This window comes from Amphiprion ocellaris, chromosome 11, assembly GCF_022539595.1.
Source record: "Amphiprion ocellaris isolate individual 3 ecotype Okinawa chromosome 11, ASM2253959v1, whole genome shotgun sequence".
NCBI classification, from domain to species: domain Eukaryota; kingdom Metazoa; phylum Chordata; class Actinopteri; family Pomacentridae; genus Amphiprion; species Amphiprion ocellaris.
The window spans coordinates 5,471,728-5,499,683 of NC_072776.1; the positions used below are offsets into that span (position 1 = coordinate 5,471,728).

The window sequence follows — 27,956 nt, forward strand, 5'->3', positions numbered from 1 at the left end:
AGTTTTCACATAGAAATATAAATTTATTTAGATTTTTAGGTAGGATTTCATCTTTTAAATGCTTCTTATTTTGTATAGGAGAATGTTTGATGGGTCTAATAGGTCTTCATTGTAATATTCTATTTTTTGCTTCAGATTTTGCTTGTGTTATTTATACAAATATTAGGAGCATTCATGTGATTCCCGAGGTCATCATCCCTCTGCAGATTACATTGCAAAAAGGAGTTAGTGCAAAAACATCTACACTCATAATCTCACTTTCTCTCTCACACACAGTCACCCACACGGACAGTTTATACAATAAAGGTTGAACATAAGCAAAAATACTTGTTACAGTTTCAAACATTGATGCATTTTCAGTTGGATATAATCAATTGTGTGCAGTCGGTGTAAATATTCTAACTAATGAGACGTACAGACACAGAGCTGACAGACAGGCGTGAATCAGAGAAACGCAAATATACAAACATACAAAGCATTTCACATCACGACTGCTGCTGCTCGACGGTTCAACCGAAGCCACTTAAATCCTTTTTGTAAACGTGCAAAAAACACAACACACTTGGAAATGTCCGTGCTTTACAGTGACGTGTTTGGTGATCAAAAATGTGTGGAGATTATCATCTCTTCATCAAGCAAAAGCACATCACAGAAGCAGCGCGTGTTATTCATAAAGCTCCTATCGAGGTGTAAAAAAGCTGATTGCTTGCAGCCATAAAACAAGCAAGAGGGTTGAGAGAACAACAAAAGAAATGTACCAAATGCACTCAAGACCCCCCTTGCAGAGAAACGGTTACACCTCATGTGAGGCTCCGTACATGCAAACCTCTATGCCAAAGAGAAATACAATCACTGCAAAATGCATGGCTTCTTGTGATCAGTAATGCAGCATATAAGTGGACAGGCTCCAGAAATGAAGACGTAATGGTGGCGTCGTTATTGGTATTAAAGGCTGCATGATGAAAGGTTAGTATGTTAGCCGATAAGACGGGTGAGCACCACCTCTGCATGTGAATCATATCTGCAACCAGGAAAAGTCTCGAGTTAAGGACACATTTGCTTCATGTAGGAGTTGAGATGAGACCGAAGGGAGCGTAAACTCAACTCACAGAGGGATCCATGTGGCACTTAAAAGGTTATGATAACTGTCTCTGCATGGCACGTCACAAACCGCTGTCATGCTTTAAGCGTTGCAGGATACATTGTGGCTAATGTCACCATTGATTCCACCTCCTATATTGTTGTCCGTCTCAGTAGGAATGTCGTAGACCGTGTCATTGAGCATGTCGTACGTCGTGTCGTTGGGCATGTCGTCTGTGGAGTTGCTGGCCGAGTCGTGGGCTCGCTCACCGGGAGGCTCTTTGCGCGTCGAAGGGCTCGGAAGCTCCAGGACAGTCTTTCCCATCGGCCGGCTCTGTGGGGAAGCAGAGGTGCACATCAGGCAGAGCAGGGAGGAGCAGTCCCAGAGGCCCTGGGTCATGCTGGAGGAGAAGAGCTTCCGACACGGATGGCAGAACTGGTAGAAGACCAGCATGAAGAAGATGGCGATGGCGTACGCGACCAGCAGCTGCAGCACCAGCAGCGGGGCACGGATGAAGTTGTAGAAGTCCGTTTTGTAGATGTACCACAGAAGGAGCAGCGAGGCGTTCTCCACAAAGCGCACCATGTAGTACACGGCCATGCGGTACCAGTTCTGGGACTTATTGATGAGGTCCGGGTCGTTGAGCTTCACCTGCACGGCCGACCAGCAGAACATGTTGATTCCCGCGTACAGGAAGGTGAGCAGGCAGAGCACGATGGTGGTTCCCACCCGGGTCAGAGTCTTTTCGATGTTCTCGGGGAACGGCGAGTGGCTCTGCCAGAACAAGATCCAGGGGTAGAGGAAGAACACCAGGAAGTTCAGCAGAACCACAGGCAGGACCCAGAGCTGCAGCACAGAGCTGAACAGAACCAGAACAACGACGCGGGTGGCGATCTCAAAGCTCCTCCACAGGAAAATGCACAGATAAGCCATCGGCCGGACGTCCACCTCGTAGTCGTCATATTTGATCTTAATGGCCAAGATGTTGCAGCGCAGAGCTCCGTACACGATGGACAGCAGGGAGATCACCATCAGAGTACCTGGATGAACAAACAGACATGGAAATACCAGCTGAAGAGCAGATTTATGTCTTCTAATCTATCCTCTAGAGTCCAGCTGGATTTTGCTTCATTTTTAAGCAAAAATCCAGAAAACAGAAGAACCGTCAGATTTATAACATCATGATGAAACCAAACCAAAACTGAGCCTAATCATTTCATCAAATCACTAAAAATAAACCGATTCTGTAAGAAAGACTCTCATCGCAGCTACTGGAGATAGAAAAAACATTTACAGGATGACCTTAGTCTAGAGACTAACATCTGAGGAGATTTTAGTCGAAAGCTTAACATCTGAGGAGATTTTAGTCGAAAGTCTAACATCTGAGGAGATTTTAGCCCAGAGTTTAACATCTGAGGAGACTTTTTGTCTTCATCTTTTTAACTATTCTCTCCCACATGCATCTTTATTTATCCCACAAACTGATCCCAGATTCTGACTTTTCATTTTAATAAAGTAACAAAAGCATGAAGCTGTCAGGAACCCCCGAAAAACTAAACAGGTGTCTATAAATATGTGATAATTTCAGTCATTGCAGCTTAAAATAATCATTACAAAACAGTTTCTCTATTTGTAATAATCAAGTTTCAAAGTTTTCTTTCAAAAATATTTACAGGCATTCTTTTAGTCACACAGAACCACTTTCAGCTGCATTTCTCAGCTCATCTCTGCACCATAAAGTTAGAATAAATAAAGCACATCTCGTGTGTTCACAGTTGAATAATCAGACTCCCGAGGCTTAAAATAAAATGCTCATTTGCACACTGAAGTAGTTTTTTTCTCCTGTTCATTCTGTGTAGGTGACGCAAGGACAAAAATCCAGATTCTGTGTAAAAAAAAAAAAGATTATCTGAAGTTATTATGAGCTTTCAACAGTCACGCAAACAGGGAATCTAGATCATAACCAGTTGATTTGATTAACTTTGGGCTTATTTTTTGCACAGAAGTAGGACTCTGGATTTTATCCACTAACAGCACTGAATGATGGGATCTTTAAATAGCCGACATGAAGGGGAGAAATGATGTTTTAATGTGCATACTAACTGAGGACAAACCTGTCTGATTCTGAAGTTTCATTTAAGACCACGAAGCTCATGTGTCAGACGAACAGCTGCACAGGAAATAATATACTTATAACATCTTTTGTTTCGCCCTAATTTGAAGAGCAGATGTCCCAGTTTGACTCATTGTGAACCTTTTTACTAAATCTGTCTGAGGAATAGACACACTAACACCCCCACACGCACACAAACACTCACACAGTTACAGCCTGAGCCCAGATCTGCACCAATTGGCAGCGAGAATCACCACTTTCCATCCTCAGTATCACAGAGGCGGTTACATAACACCACTTTGACTCATGAAAACACCATCCTCTTATTTCCAATATGGCACTTAGCTGATCAGCCTACGTTATTGTGCGGCGGTGACAGACTCGCCTCACCTCTCCCGATGGACACCCCCTGCTGCAGGACGCAGATGTAGAGCTGCAGGGTGAGCTGGGGGGCCGATCCCAGGAAGGCCTGAATGACGGAGGTGCGGGCGAAGGCTGCTCGGTGTGTAAACAGTTTGCCCTCCGCCTGCCCCACCTGCCGCTCCACCTCCTCGGACTGCCCCCCGCGGGGCATCTGCTTCTTCCTGGTGATGCTGACATAAGGCTCCTCCACGCGGCCCACGCTGCCGTAGATGCAGAACGCCTCCAGACACCTGGAAACAGAAGGAGAGCATGAAGAGATGCACACGCTCCTCCGGCGTCATTTAGAGGCAGATAGCTTTTCATTACTGCTTCATTATTCTTCACAGTTTCATTTAGTTTACTGGGATCCGCTCATTTGCTAGTTGATTGCACCCAGAGGCCACAAAACGCACACATAAACACACACATCCATACACACCACAGCACGGCAACATGCTGATGTTTAGCAGGTGTAACATTTGTTGTATTTACAGTCTGGCCATATCCATGAAAAGTGTGCACAGTCTTTATTATGTCTTTATGTTTATCCTTGTTGAAAATTTGTATTCCTTGTCTTGTTTCACACTTTGCTTCATTTGTATCAGGGTCAATATATAAATGTGGGAGTTTTTGTAACATAGTTGACAGATATCATAGTTGACTTTTTGCTGTTTTTAGGCCTAAAATCAACATGACCGCCTATAACCAAACACCATATGGCATTTTTAAAGAAAGATTCTTCTAAATACTATATATGTAATTGTAAAAAATTGAAATTGAAAGTTATTTATAAAGATATTGTAGTAAACCTGTATCCCATGGACTTCAAAAGTCCCTCAATTATACATAGACCCATATGAAATATGTTGGTTGGTGTTTGAAAAAACAGATAAATAACGTATAAATGAACAAATCATCACATCAAAAAATGACAGATTTGGTCACTAAAGAGGAGAAGAGACTGACAGAAGAGCAGCAGTTTGACAGACAGAGGTGAAGCAGAGGAAGATGTCAGAGATAAATAAGATACGCAAAAGCAGCTCCTCTCAAACAGTACAAGTAGAATTTATGAGACCAGAGCTGCTCATTTTTCAAAACGGAGAAAAGTGTTGGCAACAGATAATCTGGCATCAGACTGCTTCAGTCTTGGGTTTTACTCTTGCTGCTAAAAATCTAAATTCTAACAAAGCTGAATGAGACTCAGGCTGTTTATTTTCTTTATTTTCTTCATTTTGTGAAAGCAGCCTACGCAGTGTCTCACATTGATTTAGATCCAAAATAACTTGAAAATTGTCAATAGAAAATTTCTGAGCTGAGCTAAGCCCACTACAGACATCTCAAAATATACTAATCAATTAATACATCATTTAAAAATGCTCTGTTTCAGGCAGCTTCAAACTAAAATTACTTCAAGACAGAACCTGCCCACTCACATTTAGAACAAAAATTAATATACTCATCGGTTACTGGCCACCAAATGGTAACAGATCTCCAAGAGAAGCTGGCAGATGAGCAGCCGTGACGTCTTACCACCTTTTTTTTTTAACTGTTTCAAACAACAAAGTATTAGTAATACAAATAATTGTTCTTCACAGTTTCATTTGGTTTACTGGAATCAGCTCATTTGCTAGTTTATTTCACCCAGAGGCCACAAAAACACACACACACACACACACACACACACACACACACACACACACACACACACACACACACACACCACAGCACAGTAACATGCAGATGTTTAGCAGGTGTAACATTTGCTGTATTTTAAAGGTCATAAATGGATCAAACTACCATTTTCAAAGAACAGGATATGAGTCAAATCCAATGCTGAGTTGTCCAGTATAAACAGGGAACTAAAGACAAATTTAGGGATTTTAAGCTTCCATATCAAAATCACAAACAGTACATTTTACATCCTAAATGGCACAATTTTGTTTGAAGAGGATTCTAGTTGAAGCTGATTGATTTACAGACATGAGCGTCACCAGTGGAACCCATGTCAGCAGCAAACAGAAAAAATCTAAAGAAGCTTTGTAGTAAAATAAATGCACTTAAAGTACAATTAAAAAAAAAGGTGCTCCAGTGGAAACACAAATTGTGCTTTCATTTGATGACATATATAGAGAAAACGGTTACTACTAGAGCCATTTCTGTTTAATAGATAAAAGATAACACATTTACAAGTCAGAACATGAATAATGAAGAAGTTTTCCTATGAAACTGACAGATGCAGTGAACCCCAACTGCTCTCAGCAGACTTCTTCTCTACAAACAAACACCGCTGATCCTAACAAAGGCCTTTTCTCATGCACTAGCTGCCATGACGACAGCAGGCCTGGTGGACAACATGAATACACACATACCTTCGATTATACACTGATGTATGTTGCAAAGTGTACACAGTCTTTATTATGTCTTTATTTTTATGCTTATTGTCCATTTGTATTCCTTGTCTTGTTTCATGTTTTGCTTCATTTGTATCTAGTGGCTGTAATTTGTGGATTTTCCCAGTAACAGATCAAAAAAGTTGATCTAATCTTATCTTTAGTGTGTTAACATGCCAACATCTGCTTATCAGCACTTAGCATAAAGAGGCAATTGAGGCTGAACAGATCAGCATTTTGACCTTAGGGATCGTGTGAAATAAAAACCTAAGAGATCGAGCACCAAATTTCATTGTAACCTGCTAATTTCACCAACAGCATCAGCATCTATTCATACGTAAAAACCAGCATTTGGCTCTGAGGGAGTCGCAGTCGGTTATTTGTCAGTGCGAGTTAAAGAGTCTGAAGTGCAGAGCTCGGGCGAAGGGCCAGAGGTCGAGGCGGCGCTGAGACGCAGCCAATAAAACAGCAAGGCAGCGGGATTTAAGCCACACGGGTGCTGACAGTTTATCAGCATGAATTACGCTGCAGCGACACACACAGTGAACGCATCACTGACTTAGCAGAAAGAAAGAAATAATACCCAGAATCTCAATGACGGGAGAAGTGATAAAGGTCCGTCTCTGCAGAGCTCGGTATGGGAGTTATTACACACTCGGTTTATTAGGAGGAGCCGACCAGCAGTTATCACATCAGACAGTCATCATCCAGGCAGGAAGTCCTGCAGCAGCTCCAGGGAATCCAACATCAGAATTCAGGATCGGGGGGAATAATGTGAACTCAGTGACTTTAGCCTGATTGTTGGTGGCAGATGGGCTGGTTTGGAGTTTTTCTGAAACTGCTGAGCTCCTGGATTTTCAAACCAACAAACATCCAGTGAACAGCAGACTGACTGGAGCTGACAGAACGGCTACAGAACCACAGATAATCAGTGTTTACAACTAGACCCGCAACAGTTAATGAATTAGTTGTCAACTATTAAATGGATCAGCAACTATTTTAATAACCAATTAATTGCTTTGAGCAAGTTTTTTTTAAGGAAAAGGGTTCAAATTATCTGATTCCAGCCTCTTAAATTTTTACATTTTCTGGTTTCTTTACTCCTCTATTGCAGTAAACTGAATATCTTTGGGTTGCGGAAAAAACGAGACATTTGAGGACTTCTCTTAAGTTCTGGGAGCACTGATCAACATGTTTTATAGACCAAACAACCAATTAATCGACAACGTTTGCAACTGTACCGAACAGAAAAGCATGTCAGACTGAGCAACACATCCAACCTTGGGGTGGATGAGATCCAAACAGCAGAAGATCATGTCAACCAGGAACAGAATCTGAGGCTACAGTGGGTCGAGGATGACCAAAACTGGACAGCTGAAGACGGAGAAATTGTAGCTCAGTTCAATGAATATCGATTTCTGCTGACGCTGCTGCTGCTGAAAGGGTCAAATTGTTGCATCAATGGCAAGACTTCATGGACCCAACATGGGTTGTGTCCAGTCCAGGCTGCTGCTGGTGGTGTAGCTGTTATAAATTACAATAATGTTATGATTAAATGCTCTGTATGATTTCAAACTACTGTACAACTGTGTGACTGTGAACTCAGTAAGTTTCCATGATTAACTTTGACCATGAACATATAACAAGTTGGTTTTGCAAGTAGCCGGTTGAAACTGACTGCTCAGAAACTGATAATACCACTGCCGAACAAACATCCTGTAACTCAAGGTAATGTAACTTGTTTATGTGTCTGTATAAAAGCTAAACTGTTTCTTTATATTGTCAGTCACTTGTCCGGACTGTGTTCTGTTCATGTCATTGCTTGTGTAAGTAAAACATTCGCTTTGACTTGAGAGACAACTGAGTGTAAATTTGGAGAAGTCAGGACTCCACTGAAGAATTTTACTGACGGTAGCAATGGAAGGAATGTTTTCTTGGCACATTTTGAGCCTTTTAACTTCCCAAACACCACAACCATCCCTGGAAGGTTTGAAGCTTTTTACAAAAATCACCAAAATTACACCATTTATTAGAGCAGAATCACTAGATTTTCACCTTATGGCAGTCCATGAACTAACTGTGTGTGGTCTCATCAGGAAAATTAAACACATCTAAGCTTAAAATTCTCATATTTAATCAAAATCATCTTATCCATGTATCGTTTAAACATTCCCTAAAGATAAACTATATGCTCCAACCAGGTGCTGTAAACAAACTAAAAAAAACCCCAAAACAACTCCTGAGTGTAATTGTGAAACCGAAACTCACGTAACCAAAATGTAGGGACTTTTCAGCTGACCTGCACGCTGTTAAACAGAGCAGATGGGAGAGAAGTATGGAGAAAAAAAACTAACCCTTTGATTCCCAACATGGGTCAAAAGTGACCCATACTGATGGGAAAATTGGTATCTCTTGACCCATGTTGTATGTCAAAGGGTTAAAAATGTAGATACTAAAATATCTAGAGTGTGGAGAATCTTTTCTCTTCCAGTATGATTATTGACAACTTTGAAATGCATGCTATTTTTTCTATTGCCAAAATTACACTATTTATCATTACAAGAAACTGTAAAACCAGGAAGAATTGGATTTTCACTTTTCTACATTCCTTAAAGTAATCATGTGTGACTTTAATTTATCATTATCAGATGATGCAAAAACAAAGAACGCTGCACTCCTTCATGCAACCATGAAGCCAGTACTGACTGAACTGTGGGCATCAGTTAGATGATAAAAATTCTGGGACTTTCCAGCTGAACTGCAGGATGTGTTTACAGAGCAGATAGGAGACAAGTATGGAAACAAATTAAAAACTGCATCAATGGAATACCTATAGATTGTACAGCCACAGTTTTATTTTCCTGTATTGGTAACACATGTGGACACCTGAATGTTGATTCCAGTTTTTTGTTTTTTTGTTTTTTTTGATTATCAGCATTCTAATTGTTACAGTAGACATTGTTGAATTCTTTCTACTTCTAGTCATGGTTGTGCTGTTTCTATAGAGGTGCAGGATTTTATATTGCAGTGAAAAATGAGCTTATTTAAAATGTGACAGGAGCAAAGAAACGCCCAGAAACCGCTCGGGGTTGAGAGGTTTAAAACGCATCAAGCAGAGTTTAAATACCACCGCCTTTCTGGATATTGCTGCTAAACATGTGCATCAACTGCTGGCCACAGTTTACCATCTTCTAATAGTTGGATCAATATATAATAGTGTGACATTTTGTAACACAGTTGACAGGTATCAGAGGTGACATTTTTGCTGTTTTCAGGACTAAAATCAATAAGGCCGCCTAAAACCAAACACCACATGGCATTTTTACACAAAGATTCTTCTGCAATCTCGTTATACATTGTATAATGACAATAAAGAATATTCTATTCTATTCTATTCTATTCTAAATATTATATATACAACTGAGTAAAATTGAAATTGAAAGTTATTTATAAAGCTATTGTAGTAAACCTGTTGACTACTTTATATTAAATAAGTCAGAAAGCCTTGGAGTCTGGCCAGTCTTTTCTTCAGGAGGAAATGACATCATGTGGAGCAGGTCATGTGATCTGGAAGTAACACACTTCCTTGAGAGGTGTTTTTGTAATGGGGAACTTAGTTGAAAGCGATTTCTCAGACACAGAAATTTGATATATTGCCAACAAAGAAATATCTGTCATGATGATCTCAATTTAACAAAAAGAACACAATCAAAACAATTCTTGAATCAGCTCATTTTATTATTGTTTAGCTAATTAGGAGGTGGTTGTTATTAAATTGGGACAGTTATTTAGTTGACATTTTAGTGATATGCAGTCATTTTTTTATTAATAAGTGACTGTTTCCATGATAAATAATTATGGAATTTGTAAAGACATGACCATAATGAACATAAAGAACATTAGTTTGTAGGGGCGGCTGTGGCTCAGGTGGTAGAGCGGATCGTCCAATGATCAAAGGGTCGGCGGTTCAATTCCTGCTCTGTCCTAGTCATGTACTATTGTGTCCTTGGGCAAGACACTTTACCCACCTTTCCTCCTACTTACACTGATGTATGAATGCTGGTGGTGGTTGGAGGGGCTGTTTGGTGTGGATTTACAACCACGCTTCTGTCAATCTGCCCCAGGGCAGCTGTGGCTACAAATGTAGTTTACCACCATCAGAGTGAGAATGTGTGAGTGAATGAATAATGGATCCATTGTATGCACTTTGAGTATACCTTAATAGAAAAGCACCATATAAATCTAATCCATTATTATTAGTTTTTTTTTTACTTTTAATAAAAATGTATGCAAATGTAGCACTCACTCTGCAATAGTTCATTGTTGGCCATCAAGAATCCCAACATGAACAGACCACTGCAATCAGTCACAATCAGTCACTTCCACAGTATTGGACCCATTCACTGTCACTCACAACACCTGAGCCAATCACCAGCAGTCTCTCTCCCACCTGGAATCCACCTGTTCCTTTGTTTGACGCACATCCAGATTCACTCAGTCACACACAGTCACTTGAACAGCAGGATCACCCCACATTCACTCATCTCTGGAAACCCGTTCACTTTTCACAAGCCTGGAATCTTGGAAATCACAGCATCAAAGAAAGTGAGTTAAAATTCATGTGAACCAAGTTGAAGCTGTTTGGTATCATGCTAATGCTCATGCTAATGCTAACAGGCCTTCAACTCCACAACCAGCTCTTGGACTTCTGGATGCCACCAACATAAACCAAACATTTTGCTGAACTTTGGTGAGCAACTAATGAAAAATGTGATGAGTGACTGATGATGATGATGATGATGATGATGATGATGATGATGATGATGATGATGATGATGATGAAGCAGCCTGTCTGTTAAACAGGTTAGGCTCCTATGGATGATTTGAATTGATGGTGAGCTACCCTCCAAAGAACTGGAACAGTCTGAAAAGATTCACCCTTCACCCACCCCAGTCATTGGCAGGCCTCAAGCCTTACAGCTTCATCCCTTCCCCAGCGGTGTGGTAGGACTTGTTTACAATTGTTTCACCCTGTTTGGATTTATTTCACCTTGTTAGGATTTGTGCATGGACTTGTTTCTTGGATGAATTACTTTGATTAACACCATTGGCAACAGTGGAACCACACTCACCTGAATTAAGAACTGTTGTTGCATTACTGAATTAAACATAGCACACAGTCACTTTAAATTGTTTGAAGTGAAGCTGCTGTGTTATGATTGAATTCCTTGAATTACAGGTGAATGTTTGATTTTTTTTTTTTTTCTGATTTTTGGTTATTGTTTTAATTTATTATTTTGATCATTGCTCTACCTTGATACATTCAAGTATTTTCTGTTGATTATTTTTAATACATTACCGGTAATTTCTGTGTGTCTTGTGTTAATTAATTTTCACACAGCTCCCAGAGCCGAACCTTTTCCATAGCGTAGCCCTTAGCCCACCTAAAGGTAGCATATTTCCATTACAAGTGCCACACAAGATATATCCCATGGACTTCAAAAGTCCCTCAATTATATATTGAACTGGTTACTTCCAGCCGGATGAGGCTCCACATCACAAAGCAAAAGTCTCCTCCAGCTGGTTTCATTTTTGCTCCTCAGCCACTACATCTGAAACCAGCATGAATGAGCAGCTGGCAAGTGTACAGGACTGATGTGATGCAATCGTGTCACCAGGGAGCCGAGTCTCAAAGCGATGTTTGCAACATCTTGCGGAATCCATGACACAATGGACTGAGACTGTTATGGGAGGCTCCACCCAGCATTAGTGTGGTGTTTCTTATTAAACGCTTGCTGGGTTTGTGTTCGTGCCTCTTACTGAAGTGTAAAGTGTTGTTAGAAGGCTTGACTTAAACCTGCAATAACTGATTTTTTTTTTTTGCCCACATCCTCACCATTACAGTTCATATGACACTTTTGCTGCTAAAATGATATTTATTTGGAGCTGCATTCCTGGTCACCTGGTGTGTTTGAGTCCAATATTGACTCTGTAGAGGCACCGTGTTTGGTGTCGACAAACTGAGGGGAAAATCTGCTGCAGCCAAAAATGACATTGCAAGTGAAAGATAAGCATGAAATATGATAAAACTGCAGGCTGGCAATCTGAATGATGAGCTAAAACTAGATGTAAAGTTCTGTAAGGAGTTGTAGGAGAATTCTTCGGTTTTGTCGCTATGATTGATGCCTTTCACATTGGTAACTATAAATATTGATTTAAAGCTGCTATAATTGCATTTTACTGGCTGCATGTGTGTGCAAGTGTTGAAATTTGTCAACTCCTACAAGTACCCTTTGTCTCTGGCTGGACTTTTCACTCTCTTTCTCTCCTCAAATAAATATTCTACAGGTTAAAATCAAATCTAGACTGGGGTTCCTTTACTGTAACAAGGACTCCTTTACATACTCTGCAAAAAAACGCTCTTGTGAAGACGACCATCCTCTTCATGTTCGACTATGGCGATGTCATCTATAAAATGGCCCCGAAGTGTACCCTTAACCCTCATCAGTACACTTGAGGTCCATGCGGACCATAGGGGTATATAAGTTGTCATATTTTTTTATTTACAAGTTGGATTTTTCAGTCCCTTTAGGTAGTTGTCACCCACATAGTTGCCATCACATACACCAGAACTTATTTGATTCCAACCAGGTTTGTAGTGTTTACATCAAAAAATCATTTGGGGTCCACAGGGACCCCAGCCAGACTATGCATCTTTTATTTATGTATGTTTGTGTTATGTTGCTCTTGTGATGACTGCTTCAGTTGCATTGGGTTTCATTTCCGTTCAGGAGTTCTTACACTAATATTGTAAGCAATGCATGCTTGTAATCATCAATAGTAATTTCATTGTTTCTTTCATATTTGTATCTATAGACGACACACGTTTTAGGAAAATATACACTGAGAGGATATGGACAGGTACAGAAATATGAAACAGATGAAATATTACTGGGGTCCAGCTGGACCCCAAGTGTACAGATGAAGTAGGTTTTGCCACGTGTACTGATGAGGGTTAACAGGCTTGATGTCCTCCACCACTCAGCCATCCGCCTTGCTACTGGTGCACCTTTCTCCGCCCACCATTGTGACCTTTACAAACTAGTAGGTTGGCCTTCCCTTTACACCAGACGACTCCAACACTGGCTTCTACTCATCTGCAAGACCCTGTCAGGGAAGACACCTCAATACCTCTCTATCCCCAAGGTTCGCGCTGTCTTTGGCCGGAATTCCTGTCGCTTTGCTGCAGCAATCAATTGACATTCCCACCAAAAATCTCTGAAACTATCATCTCTTCCATCACTTTACATGTTTAAGCAGAAGCTGCAGCAGACCCTAGCTGACCTCTGCACATGCTGACTGTTTTCACTGAAGTGCTAGCAATAATCTAGACTGTTTTTAATCTCTCTTTAAACACCTATGTGTCCTTTTTTTGTAGACGTATTGCTTATTTGTTATCTTTCTTCCTGCTGGGGCCTCTTGCCAGGTCATCATGAAATACCAAAAAATATTTAAATTGCCACATCACACTTGTTTAAGCTGCATTTTAGGACAGATGACTTTCACACTTGAGCAACTTTAAAGAGTTTAAAGCAGCAGGAATAAATGATGGAAGTGGACGTCGAACTATCAAACTATTCTGCAGAACTTTGATGCCGAACAGATTCTGAGTCAAAGAAGAAATGATCCCTGTAGATTCACGAGGAACTACAGTAGAGCTGCTAATGAGAGATGACGCCAGAATGCAAAAAAAAAAAAAAAAAAAGCTAAACAAGAGGAGCGTTTTCCCCGCAACAGCCTGCCGTGTCACTGCTGCTGTGTGACATAAACTGATAGAGTGTTTTGGGCAACGAGAAGAGGAAGTGCTGCTGCGCTGCCTACAAAAACAGACAGACTTTCCCCTCACAGCTTGTGTTGTCAGAGATAAGGAGCCGGCAGCGACATGTGCTATTCTTAGATCTGCTCTTCATGGAGGAGACATGTAGAAGTCTGAACGCTAATCATTCGAATGCACACTGGAAGGGAAGCAGGCCGAGCAGCTCAGAGTTTCAGAGGACGCTGCTGGGAGAGAAAAACAAAAGTATGGACGTCACCGAGTCGTAAATATAACCGACTCTGTCAAAGGATAAACTCACTGAGACTTTGTTTGCAGGCGGAATCATAAAAAGTCTGAATTACTGCATGTGGGCGGCTGGAGATAACAGTTCTTATATTATCAGGGGTTTATCGGGTAATGTTTTGGTCTGTTGAAAAAGTACCCAAAACGACATGCCAAAAATGTCTCAACAATAGTTTAAACCAAGAAAATATTCAATTTATGATAGCAAAAAACATACAATAGATCAGTCCATTATTTCATTTCATATTATGAATAATCTAGTGTTGTATTGGTCTATAGAATGTCAGAACAGTTGAAAAAGCCCAAGTTTACTCATTAAAATAGCTTTTTTTGTCCAGTAAATTGCCCCAAACCCAAATACATCCAATTAGACACCAGTTCAAGCTTGATGTCAAGTGATTATTAAAGATATCATCCTATGAGTCTTTGTCAGTTGATTAAAGCAGCAGCTACTTAGAGCTGCTTTTGTACAAAACTGGATCAAAAAAAATGTTAAAATAAGCTGCAGAAGTTGACATATTTGGACATTTATTATGCCAGACTTCAGAAAGCTTCTTCCAGAGCTACAGATGACATTATAGGTTTTTTTTTTTTTTTACCTTCTTCTTGACAAGTGAACTGAACTTTTAGAGTAAAATCTTTGGAGTTGCCCTTGAAGCTGTATTTTTTGGAAAATGTTAACTCCTCCTGCATCCTTTTTTGGATCTACTGCACTGTAAAAAATAATGTTCTGGCAACAACAACAAAAAACAACGTTTGGATTAATATTTTTGAGTTACAACAACTTCTCATGAAATTATGTTAAACTAACAAACTACACTGAGTTTGGGGCTTTTTGTTCCTGCAATCAATGGTATTTTTATTTACTAGCTATTTGGCAGAAGTTTTTAAGTTGATCACTCATCAAAGATAAGTTGTTCCAAATAGTTTTTACACACTATTTTGAAATAACTTCTCAGCATTTTGTACTTAATCACAATAATTATAAACACCAGTTTTTAAGCTTGTAAACTAAAAAAACTAAAGTTACTCCAGTGGTAAACAGGAACTTGTCATTTTGGCCTCAAAATAATAAAAAAAATTACTTATCAAGGAAATTTCATTGTTATGCCAACTTGAATTTAGTTTTAAATGAACAAATTCTGAAATTTTAGTTTAAATTACACAAAATATTAAGCTGATGCAATTACCAGCATTATTCCATCAACTCCATCCATCAGAATAAAGTTAAAAGGTTCAACTAAACCAGTAAATTCTAATTCTGATACTTCAGTGACATTAAAAAATAGTGGGAATAAATCTCCTGCATTATTTTTTTAGAGTGTGCATTTTTAAAAAGCGCACGTTTTGTTCACTTTCCCTATTAATCTGTTAATCCTTTGGTTTAATCAAACATAAGAAAACAAGGAAAAACACCAAGCGATTGTCTTTAAATTGCTTTTTTTGTCCAACTAGCAACCCAACACTCAAATCAATTCAGTTCACTAGAATGTAAAACAAACAAAAGCAGCAAATTCTTACTTTTGAAAAGCTGCAATGATTCATGGATCATCGCTACAGTCGCAGATTGCCTTTCTGTCCATCTACAAATCGATTAATCAACCATCTGCATCAGCTGCAGCCCATGTTTTAAGGGATGAGAGGGTTTTAATAGGTTTTCCAGAGTCCGACCTCCCGCTGTTTGTGTATTTGATGACAGTCCCATGTCTGTGTGTACAGCAGGGAGGCTCTCTAGATGCAGGATTAGGCTCAGATTGCTACAGCTGAGGCAGATGGTCCAGCCAGACCAGGGCTTAAGGAGAGAGAAGACCAGGCCTGCTGGGGTTAAAGGTTCCTCAGTGAGCAGCATTGAGCTTCTTGGTGAGCTCCAGCTGGGTTCCTGGTGTTTAAGGTTCTTTCAGGCACAGCGGTCATGAATAAATCAGTTTGGCCACCAGTGAAGGTGATCAAACTGGGAGAAGATGTGAGAAAAGACTGGCTGGCAGTCTTTTCTGTGGCTGGCAGTCTTTTCTGTGGCTGGCAGTGCAGCTGTGTGGGCAGCTATATGGGACATATCGATGAGCTCTGGTTGTATTGATCAGCCCTGCACTTCCCAACTAAACCACACAAACACATATGGCTGCTGCACCACCATGTATGCAGCCAGGCAGAGACAAAAGGCTAGAAAACATGAAAACAACAGCATGTGCGCCACGCATTCACCAAAACAAGCCTTAAGCAGCTTATATGCAGGCAGGAGGAACGTGCTTTTAGAGAACAGCCATCACCACCACACCTGTAGGTGCTCTATGGACACACTGGAGATACGGAGGAATCTGCATGAGGCAATCATTAGTGGGGATAAACACCGACCTGACGATGGGACCGAGCTGCAGGATGTGCAGCAGCAGGATGAGCGGTCTGTCTCTGCTCAGGTCGCGGTGGATGAAGGTGAGGGTCAGCTGCACCAGGACGGACGGTACGAGGGTGAAGAGCAGCGTGAGTCCCTGCCAGATCTGGTCTCCCGCGGAGCGATACGTGGAGCTGAGGTACAGAGCTGCCGTGGTCTCGGCCGTGAACAGAGACACCGACACAAAGATGGAACTGGGGAGTCGCATCCTCACTTCACTCCGCCATCTGGGGGACGCGGCGCGCTGCTTCGCTCTTGGTGCGCACGTCCATAACGCAAAGCATCCGTTCAGGCGCCGAGCCGAGCTGAGCTGGACGGGACGCCGCCGCAGCAGCAGCTCATTCGCGATCGGAGGCAGGCAGGACGGTGTCTCAGAAGGGTGTCGTCCCGAGGAGAAACGCAAGAGGCGCTGCGCTCTCCGGTGCGCACTGAAGTGTCTGTTGGTTACATAGACTGTATATACAGTCTATGGTTGGTTGGAAGATGACGCCCTGCAGACAGTTATTCTGAAAGGAGAAGAGGGCAGCAGTGTGGAGGAAACTGCAGGGACACAATATGCCAAGAAAGCCTGAATTACAATTTAATGTAAATTTAATCAGGAAAAATCTCGATTCAATCCAACCTAAAGATTCTATGGAAGCCCAATTCCGCCACTTAAAAAAAGTCATATGCTATCTCATAATTATGAGATACAAACTCATAATTATGACTTAAAATCTAATAATTATGACTTCATATCTCATAATTATGAAATAAAAACTCATAATTTTGACTTACCTCAAAAATATGTAGTCCTACCTCATAATTAAGAGATACAAACTTAAAATTATGACTTAAATCTCATAATTATGACTTAATATCTCATAATTATGGCTTACAATCTTATAATTATGACTTAAAATATCCCAATTATGACTTACTCTGTCATAACTATGACTTACTATCTCATAATTATGAGACACAAACTTAAAATTATGACTTTAAATCTCATAATTATGACAATTTCTCGTAATTATGAGATGAAAACTCATAAATATGGCTTACAATCTCATAATTATGACTTAATTTCATAAATATGACTTAAAATCTCATAATTATGGCTTAATTTCATAAATATGACTTAAAATCTCATAATTATGACTTAAAATCTCATAATTATGGCTTACAATCTCATAATTCTGACTTAAATATCCCAATTATGACTTACTATGTCATAACTATGACTTACTATCTCATAATTATGAGACACAAACTTAAAATTATGACTTTAAATCTCATAATTATGACAATTTCTCGTAATTATGAGATGAAAACTCATAAATATGGCTTACAATCTCATAATTATGGCTTACAATCTCATAATTATGACTTAAAATCTCATAATTATGGCTTACAATCTCATAATTATGACTTAAAATATCCCAATTATGACTTACTATGTCATAACTATGACTTACTATCTCATAATTATGAGACGCAAACTTAAAATTATGACTTTAAATCTCATAATTATGACTTAATTTCTCGTAATTATGAGATGAAAACTCATAAATATGGCTTACAATCTCATAATTATGGCTTACAATCTCATAATTATGACTTAAATATCCCAATTATGACTTACTATCTCATAATTATGAAATACAAACTCATCAACTGGCAGAAACGGGCTTCCATAAGATTCAAAGACTATAAAAAGAAACTCCACATAAGCAACCCTGGAGGCAAACAAAGCAGCCATCTGAAGCATCCACTAAAGTTGAAACAAAATATTCCCACAGTGGCCACGACTTGGATGTAACCATTCCCTGTTTAGGGTGATCCTGTCCCTCCAATGCAGAGTAAATACCAATCTGTCCCCCCAAATATTCACCAGGAAGTATCTTAAATATGTTCTTCTTTTAGAAACTCTATCAGTGGAAATTAGTTTTGTAATTGTCTATTTAAAAAAAACGAATAAAAAACAATATTTGTTTTGTTAAGGACAATTTAAGTGCCTGACACCCCCCTTTCCAAGTATGCATTTGGTTGCGACCATGAAGCAACAGCGAACACAGTGATGAAGCTTTGTGGTCCGTGTATATTATGGCAATTGGATTTTCCGTTCTGAAACGGGTATTGAAAAACAAAAAAAGAGCGGTTATTTGATTTTCGTTTTAGAATACAAAAATAAAATTGAAATACAAGGCGTTTTTCTTTTTTATGATCAAAAAGGGATGTACGAAATTTAAAAAATGCTTTGATTTTCATTTTATATTTAGAATAACCAAAAAAATAAAATCAGTAAGAGACAGAAACGAAAACAGGTCCGTTTTTCATTTTCTGAGACCGGAAGTGGTCATCAGCAAGTGTGGCGCCAAACCATAGATTCTCAGAGGGCGGAGCCAGAGAGCAGTGATTGGTCAGACTGACTGAGAGCCAGAGAGCAGTGATTGGTCAGACCATAGACGTGTATAGAAGACAGCGCGCTAGCGCTTCTAGTCTGCTATATATATATCTATGGTCGGCACTACTGGTAGCATCTCTGGCTGCTGTTGACCTTGTTTTTGGAGTAAAACACGGTAAGAAGATAAATACTTCTAACCAGTAGCATTGTTTTCTTGTACGTTAAGTCAGCGACTTGTGAAGAGTTGTGTTTTGTCGTGTTTGAGCAGTTGGTCCGGACGCGTTAGCTAGCTAAGCGGCTAAGTTAGCTAGCGGGCTAATCAACACAGGTGGCTAACTTACCGCTGAACACCTGTGTTAGTTGCTGCAGCAGCTGTCCTCATTATTAGAATGACCTTCTCAGCCTGTGTTTCTCTGCTGTGTATTTTAGCTTTTTAAAAAGTTATTTTACTTTAAGGTTAACTGAAACCCGTTCAGCTGCACTGAAGTTTAACATTCAGCTGGTTTGAATTAAATCGTGCTTAACATTGCGCAACATTACCTCTCTGAATCTCCATAATTTCATTAAATTCCTTCTCTCTTCCACTGCTCAAGTTCAATCCATTATATAAAATGACACAAGTAGTGAATAAACTAACAACCAGCCATTGTATTTATTTATTATTGCATGTATTTGTAGTAAAACATGAGAGGAAACATCCTACTTTTGGATCTAGAACTGCACAAGCCGTTCATTTTCAGTCACCTGATGAGTTAAACTCCCCTTTTTATGTGAGGTTGAAGCAGAAAGTCTGAGTTAACAAAGTTGTTTATAATTTGCGATACCTGTTATCTCTGACTGAGGCTTTAGTTTTTGTTGAGCCGATTTACACGTAGAAACTTTGTTCAGGAAGATTTCTCAGTAGCTCAGAGGACAGGCTGCTTTTTACACAACCTTGTAAGAGAATGTCTGTCAATGCTTTCAGCAGAATTTAGAAACAACACTTCCTAAACAGATATTTTGAGGCTGTGAGGTTGAACGTTTGAGAGTCTATCAGTGTGTTTGTTTGTGGTCTTTCTGTTTCTAGGTGGAAGCTGAATTAGTGAGGATGACTCCTGCTCCTGTCATCTCTAAGCTCCTCACACATCTTTACCTGCACATGAGGAAAATCACTCCTGTAGAATGCAGGTATGTTTGTCATTATTATAAAAAGATGTTGCCTGGTGACCTGTCAGAAACCCATCATACAGAGTCAGCCAAAATAATGTTTACACACATCAGGAAAAGAAAAACTTGCATAAATACTTCAATACCAAATTTATTCAGACATCACGAGATTAATAAAAGTTATCTTTGGCCTCTACAATTACAAGAGGTGCTCAAAGTGGTGGCCACTAGCTTCCAGACATTTCTGTTGTGTTGTAGACGTCACTTGTTGATGCTCCATTCATGAGGGTAGCGCCATCTGTTGGGAAAACATTGTACAACAGGACACAGAGTTATCGTGATTTGATCAAACTTTGAAAGAGTTATCTATATGTATAGAAGTACTTATACAAATGAAATATCTATTAAAAAATGTTCTTTTCCCTATGTGTGTACATTATTTTGGCTGACTCTGAACTTAATGAGAACAAAACTGTCATTTAATTGTTGCTCTGAAAGCTTCTTTAGTGAAAACCAGCTGGTGTTCTGCTTTGAAACAAACTGCTGTTGAGGTCTGTGTTTTTAGGTTTAACCCCACAGTTTCTGAATGAACTGATAGTTGTTGGTTTTTTTCTTGATCAATGTGGACGTTATAATTGATGGCAACATTTACTGATCATATAATCAGCATGACAATATAACAGTATAACATTCTGACCACCTGACTAATACTGTGTTGGTCCCTTTATGCTGCTAAAACTCCTCTGACCCAGTGGTTCATCAGAACCTCTGGGGATGTCCTGTGGATTCTGTGGATCCTGTGGGTTGCAGGGTGGGTCCTACCTAGACCAGGCTGATCCTGGACCATCCCACAGATGCTCAATCAGATCTGGATGTGGGGAGTGTGGAACCCAGGTGAACAGCTTAACTCTGTCGTGTTCCTTGGATCACTCCTGAGCAGTTTGTCCTGCTGAGGGTGGCAGCTGGCATCAAGGACTGCTGTTGCCATGGAGACTAGGGGGTTGTTTGTCCTGCAGTGTTTAGGTGGTGGTACATGTCAAACATCCACATGAACGTCAAGGTTTCCCAGCAGAACGTTGCATTAGAACAAGATGATGGATGTTGTTCTCTTCAGCTGTCAGAGGTCAGAATGTTGTGGCTGATCGGTGGATCTGTCTGCCTTTACTCTGACATCCAGAGTTATACAAAAGTGTAGAACGTGTGCAGTGCAGAAGAGATTTACTTTATTGTATGCAGTTTTTATTGTTTTTTTTTTTGTTTTTTTTTAGGGAGAGCATTTTTTTTATCCACCTGAAGAAGACCTAATCTTTCCCTTCAAAGGATAGTTAATTGTTACTACGGCTTCCATAGTGGTCCCATCAGAGAAAATCATATCCATATACAGATTTTTATTAATTCCAGGCTGGTTCAGTAAAGATTATAATAATAACTACATCAGATAATTCTTTGTCACAGTTGGAATTTTGCAGACTGAGAGATGGTTGAGAAGGTTTCAGTTCTTGTTTTAGCAAAATATGTTATAATAGAAGATCTTTATTGTCATTGTACATGAAATTATCTGCAAACCAGCAAAGTGTATCAGTCTGAGGTATCTAAATATAAATAAGTAAAGACAAATGTTTCTAAAGCCAATAATAAACAGAATATTTTGAGGGAATATTCTAAAAGGGAAAGAAAAGCTCCATTCTCACTCCTCTCAGGATAAACTGTCATTAAAATTGACTTTAAATTTAGCTTCAACATGAGATAAAAACATTTACTTTCATTACTGATGTTGTCAAGTTTTAATAAAGTTCATGCTACTTTTATAAAATGATGAAAGTGAATAAATTGTATTTCTGTGATCTGTGTTTGATTTCTGTCTTTTCTGCTGTCATCCAGATGTTCAGAGGGAGATGATGCCACATCTGGTCCAGCCGATGGAAGGTCTTGAAGTTCTCTGACTGGCCTCGACTGAAGATGGTCGTCTCACTGGATTTAAGGTTCAGATGCTCAGTAACAAACTCCACCAATGAGCCAACAGGGAAGCTTTAGGTTTATTAAATGTTGCTATGAAGGTTTCACAGTTTTTCTTTGTGAATGCAATGTGCTCCAACTGAAACTTGAATTACAACTTAAAAGTAAATCCTTCCATCTGAAAGGATTTAGTTGCATTAATAACCTCATAGCATTCTAATTTTTATTCCAGTCTTGGTTGGAAATAGAATCTCTGTATTGATTCAGGTAAAAACTGAACTTCACAGCATGTTGGAGCAAAACAACCAGATGAAAACTGTGATGGTGTTGGATTGTCAGACCATAATGTTGCAGCTCAAAGCAGCTTTTCTATCTCAGTTCATTCTGACATTCAGCTATGAATCAACACAGCAGATGGTGATCCATGCTGTGGAAGTCTCACATCTCCTGATTTAATGGAGCTGCTTTGCACTTTTTACACTGTTTATTCACCAACACTTTATTTAATAAAAGTCCCATCTAGTTTTTATGAGGAATGTGATGTTTTAATTTCTCTGTGAATAACTGCAGTCTAATGCAACAGCTGGAGTTGTAACATCTGTCCTGATATTGATCATGACGTATTGATCAGAATACTTATGGTTAGCAGTCATCCCTGAAGTTTTACATTAAAATCTTTACTTGTGTTGTGAACTTTGGTAAGAAGCAGAAACTTTAGCGTTGCCATGGATACATGAGTGTTAAATTCTGTCCATGTTTCCATTTTGGGAAATGAAGTCCAGCAGATGAGTTTGTTTTTACTGCCAGCTACCATTCAGTCTGAGATATTAAGAATAAATAAATATGCATAATGTGGAAATTAACAATTTTATTTTTATTTATTCCTACAGCTGCAGGGACAGTTCTAGACTGTGGAGGAATTTAGTCTCATAATCACAGACAACAAATATTATCTGAAAGTCGGTTTATTGTTGTTTATCAGCACAACACAAAAAGATTAATATTAGAAATATTCCAGTTAAGACTCTAGAATATCATGATTTATGTAAATCTACCTCAATAATATAAATGTTCAGGTTAAGATTGTGCAGTGATATTTATTCTGTAAGTTTATCTGATTAAAGTTTATGACTCTGCACTAAAATATTATTTATTATTTAAATTTATATCCTTATTATAATATTTAGGGTCAGACTCTACAGTATTAAGATTAAGAAATCAACTATTCTATAAAATGTAAATACACTGAACTCATTTGGATATATTTAAGTGAGACTCTACAATATTATTTGACACAAATCTATCTAAATCAAAATTTTAATCATTTTTACTCCAAACATTTACTGGACTGATTTAAATATTAAAATCACTCCTTTCTAATCCTCTGCTGTACGTTCAAACCTGAGGCCTTAAATAGAAACACACAAGTATCTGATTGAAGGAACTTCTGTAGAGTCCTGGTTCCAGAACATGATGATAGAATTACAGACAAACTTTAACAAAAGCTGCCTGAGAGTTTACAGGTTTTTATGTTGGATTTCTTCAGTAATTTAATGAGAGTTATCAGCAAAAATCAAGTGTTCATTTGATGAACTTCATTTCCTAAAACATCCAGAATTGGAGCTCATATCTTTGGCAGCTGTAAAGTTTCTGCTCCTTCAAAGTTCACAACACAATGAATTAATTCCTAAAACACTCTCAATGCTGGAGAGCGTTTGATGCTGAAGCAGTGACCAGTTTTTCTGTTTCTTCTCTGGAGATGCACAATGAGGGATGTCTGCAGAGACTGAGAAAGAGTTTCACCACATCCTGACATGAGGAAAAAGACTTTATTGAAGACGACAATGAGGAAAAACTATCAGACAGCAGACGGCTGCATTCAAGGTGAGCTCTGAACATTTGATCTGGAACAGGAATTCAATAACGGCAGCATGAGCTTCATTTCAGTCTGTAGCTGCTGAATTCATGGATGAATCATCTGGCACTAGAGAAGAAGACCATCAAACATCCACGTCAGCTGATGGAGGTCCAAGAGTCTCACCAAACAAACAACCTACAGAGTGAAGACCTCAAATCTGATTGGACGGCCTCCTATTCAGCCACATGTGTGAACAAATGCCTCTAAGTTGATTTGTTTTCTAAAATAAATCTAATTTGAGTCCTAATCGATGCCTGTGTGTTTGCTTCTTTACACCGCTGTTAGCAGTTTAGGCTGTTGGATTGTTCCAGATAAGACAAGATTCTTCAGAGCCGTTCTACCATGAGCCTGACAGGAAGAACTCCAACAGCTACTGAATGTTCCTGTGGTTCCCTCAAGGCTACAGGAGGAGCCCTACGAGGACAAGCCGGTCCACCTGATGGTGGCCAGTCGCTGCGGTTCAAAGCCAACGCCGACTACATGGACTTCTACTGGACCACACTGAGGCCTTCAAACCGGACCAACAAGTTCAGCGACTCCCCGACTCGTGGGTCTGAGGACGCCGCCGAGCCTCGGTCCAGCCGGCCTCCTCTCTGTGGGTGTTTGAGTGCTGAGAGGTTTGTGGATGCATGTGAACGTTCTGTGTTGAAACGGCAGCTTTGGACTCAGTAACGCCGGGAAAAACCAAGAGCTCCTTTATTTGTGACTTCCACTAAAAAAACTGATGAAAATAAGTTCGCCAGGGTTCTGACTGATAACAGATTATTAAATAATGAAAATAATCGTTTAAATATTCCTTTAAACAATCCTTTTAGGTCTACATTTCCTTTACACTGACTTCTTGGTATATGTACAAGTATTTCTGGTGGAATATACCATTAAGCCCGATGTTCAAGGGTTCTTCTGTGAATATACCATTAAACCAACCTTTTAGGTAAATGTTCCAGGATGTTGGGTAGAATATACCATCAGATAAACCTTTTAGGTCTACATTGGAAGATTTTAGAGTAGAATATTACTCCAAACCATCCTTTAGGTCTACATTTAAGGTGGAATACTCCTTTACACCAAGATTTGTTTGGTCTACATTGAAGAATTTTAGGTGGAATATTCCTTTGAACAAACTTTTTAAGTTTATGTTCAAGGATGTTGGGTGGAATATACCATCAGACCAACCTCCAAGGTCCTACAGTCGTGATTTTAAGTGGAATATACCATTAAACTCACCTTTTAGGTCTTACATTGGACGATTTTTAGGTGGAATTTTCTCCAAACTGTCTTTTAGTCTACATGTAAGGAAGTTTAGGATGGTATATTCTTCCAAACCAACTTCTTCAGGTTTGCATTTCGGTGGAATATTCCTCCATACTAACTTTTTTGGTCAACACTGAAGGGTTTTTTCTAAACCACCCCTTTGGGGGTCTATAGTTGAGGTTTTAGGGTGGAAATTCCTTTTAACCAGGCCCCTCGGGGGTCTCTTTGAGGATTTTGATGGAATACTCGGTTAAACCAACATTTTAGGTGCATGTCCGAGGATTTTTGGTGGAATGTTCCTTTAAGGTGGATGTGTGATGACCTTGTAGGTGAATACTTCCTGAAACCAACCTTTTAGGGTCAACATTCAAAGATTTAAGGGGGAATATTCCTTTAAACCAACCTAAGTTTAATGTTTTGATCATTATCAAGTGAGAAACCTCAATCCAGACTCCTCATAATGACGTTTGAGATTTATGCTGCTTTTATTTGTTTAGTCCAGACTAAATGACAGAAATCCACAACTGTAATTTTATTTCAGGACTCGGTTATTAATGTCAAAACAATCCATGTGACTCTAAAAACTCAACAGCTTTACAAACCTCTAAGATTAAACTCTCCACAAGGATCCAAAATAAGTTGGACTTCTACATGAGAACTTTAATTATTCTTCATCTACTTCCTGAAAAGTTTGGTCAATAAAAAAGACAAAAACTAATATTTTCAGCTGAACTAAAGACAGACTTTGTGATTTTTCTGCTCACATGTTGTGTTGTTGTAAACTTCCTCTTTCAAATAAATAGCCGCCTAACCCCCTGGAAACCAGCGTTTGTCCTGTTTTTGTGTTGCTCCTCGGCGACCCTAGACAGCCGGGTCATAATGTTTTTTGAGCAATACACCATACTATGACGTTTTTACAATTATGGTTCTACTATGGAACCAGTTTGACATGTTCAGGTGTTCTTTGTGTGAAAACTCAGAGATTTCAGGGATCAGAAGGTGGTTTTCAACTTTCTTTGTTAACTTTCTGCTTCAAGTTTAAACTAGATTTACTTCACTAAGCCAGCCCTCTGGACTTCCAGTAAGCTGTGTTCCTATTGGCTGTCCAGGTGGCTGCTTGGTGTTATCAGGAACACCTGAGCAGCTCAGTGTCTTCCTGCTTTGTTTAGCTGCATTCAAACATTTCCTCTGTTTCTCTTCACCACAGAACCGGGTTTGGCTCCATTGCTTTAGTTTGTTCTTTAGACGTTGGCTTGCAGCTTCCAGCAGTAAAATAGATTTTAATGTGTTTCTTGGTGTGTTTTAGGGCTTTGTACTGGATAGTTGTCTTGGTAAATGTGGTTCTTTAGCCACAGTTAGCACATGGTGCTAACATGTGCAGTGATTAGTGGATTTGGTGCAGGTGAGTTGTATCTTTATCTTGGCTGTAGTGAGTCTTCAGAGGTTTTTGGTCAGACACATTCTGTATTCTTGTAGTGAACCAAGGTTGGTTGTCCAGAAGGTAAGAGTTCCTGTCCTGATTCTCTGTTCTCAGAGGTTCTCTGGTAGGCTGCAGGAGACTTTAGCGTTTGGATTGTGCTAGTTTGGTTTTTGTATGGTTTCATTTGGATGACTATCTTGAGGCCCCTCCATGTGGTTTAGTGAGGTTTTCTGGAACAGTTCTACAAAGCAACCTGCAGCAGAAGAGACTTTGAGAGTTTTTAGGAAGTTCTGGAGACCAGACTTTAGAGCAGCAGAAACATTTGTCAGCAGTTTGAGCAGGAGAAGGTGAGCTTCAGAGTAGAAATGAGGCGGAAACCTTCTTGACCCATGTGGTGAGGTCCTGTACCAAGAGTTTGAGCAGGTTGTGAAGAGTCTGTAGTTCTTTGGTCTGAAAGCACAAGAAGAGTCGACTCATTAAAGGAGAAAACAGGAGATATTGTTGCTTCTTCTGTCGCTCTGCAGTTTCCTTAGACTGAATATCAAGTTTATATTTTAAATGATTTACCCTGTGAGCCCAAGAAGACTTCAATAAACTCCCTCCATCCCCTGGACACAACATATTTTATTACCATGTTAAATCTAGTTTTTCTGTTTGCTTGTTTAGTTTTGTCATCTGTGTGAAAGGTGCTAAACAAATAAAGTTGAATTGATAAACTGAATAATTGACTAACTCATGATTGTGACAACAGAAGTATTTTCGTTGTGATTTAAGGGTTTGTTTCATTTTTAAGGTTGGGGGTAAAATCTTGACAGAAAAAAAGATTAAAGAAATAAACTACATTAAAAAAGCAATTAAATCAAAGGGAAAAAAAACATTTAATACAATAAAACTTTTAAAAAGAAAATTAAACAGAATACAATTAAATTATATTAAATAAAATATTTAATTAGATAATTAAATAGAAGATTAAAACATGTAATTATGAAATTAAACAACATTTTTAACTAAAATTTTAAACATTAAAGACGAAATATTTTAGATGATTGAACATTTACAAAATACAGTTAAACAAGAAGAATATTAAACATTTAAAAAAATACAAAACATTTAATTAGATTAGTAAACCTTTAAAAAGACTAAATATTTAATTAAAAAATTAAATGTTTAATTAGAAAATTAAATCTTAAAGTCAATAAAACTTTAAATAGGAATTAAACAGAAAATACAATGAAGCATTTAAAAAGAAAATTAAACATTAAAAGGTGGTAAAACATTTAAAAAGAAAAACCTTAAAGATTTAATCGAAACATTAAATATTGGAAAGAAAAAAAAACTCAAACAAGCTGATAAAACATTGAAAAAACAACATTAAAAAGACA

General features: G+C 39.0%; 1 protein-coding gene and 1 long non-coding RNA gene across 5 annotated transcripts; one reads left to right on the top strand and one right to left on the bottom strand.

Moving 5' to 3' along the window:
- Positions 1–59: 59 nt before the first annotated feature.
- xk (X-linked Kx blood group (McLeod syndrome)) lies at positions 60–16,710 on the bottom strand. Its single transcript, XM_023269603.3, has 3 exons — positions 16,458–16,710; positions 3,585–3,847; positions 60–2,121 (listed from the first exon to the last, which is right to left on the bottom strand). Exons 1-3 carry the CDS (start codon positions 16,700–16,702, stop codon positions 1,184–1,186), a joined length of 1,446 nt encoding a protein of 481 aa, XP_023125371.2. The 5' UTR covers positions 16,703–16,710; the 3' UTR covers positions 60–1,183.
- LOC118470233 (uncharacterized) lies at positions 8,762–25,061 on the top strand. Of its 4 annotated transcripts, XR_008603260.1 has the most exons (5): positions 8,762–10,591; positions 10,664–10,736; positions 10,850–10,990; positions 19,947–20,047; positions 21,908–24,151. It is a non-coding gene; the product is annotated as an uncharacterized LOC118470233 (long non-coding RNA). The 4 variants fall into 4 exon arrangements; XR_008603262.1 differs by lacking the exons at positions 8,762–10,591; positions 10,664–10,736; positions 10,850–10,990 and adding exons at positions 17,954–19,055; positions 24,189–25,061 and having other exon boundaries at positions 21,908–24,087; XR_008603261.1 differs by lacking the exons at positions 8,762–10,591; positions 10,664–10,736; positions 10,850–10,990 and adding an exon at positions 16,780–16,915.
- Positions 25,062–27,956: the final 2,895 nt, after the last annotated feature.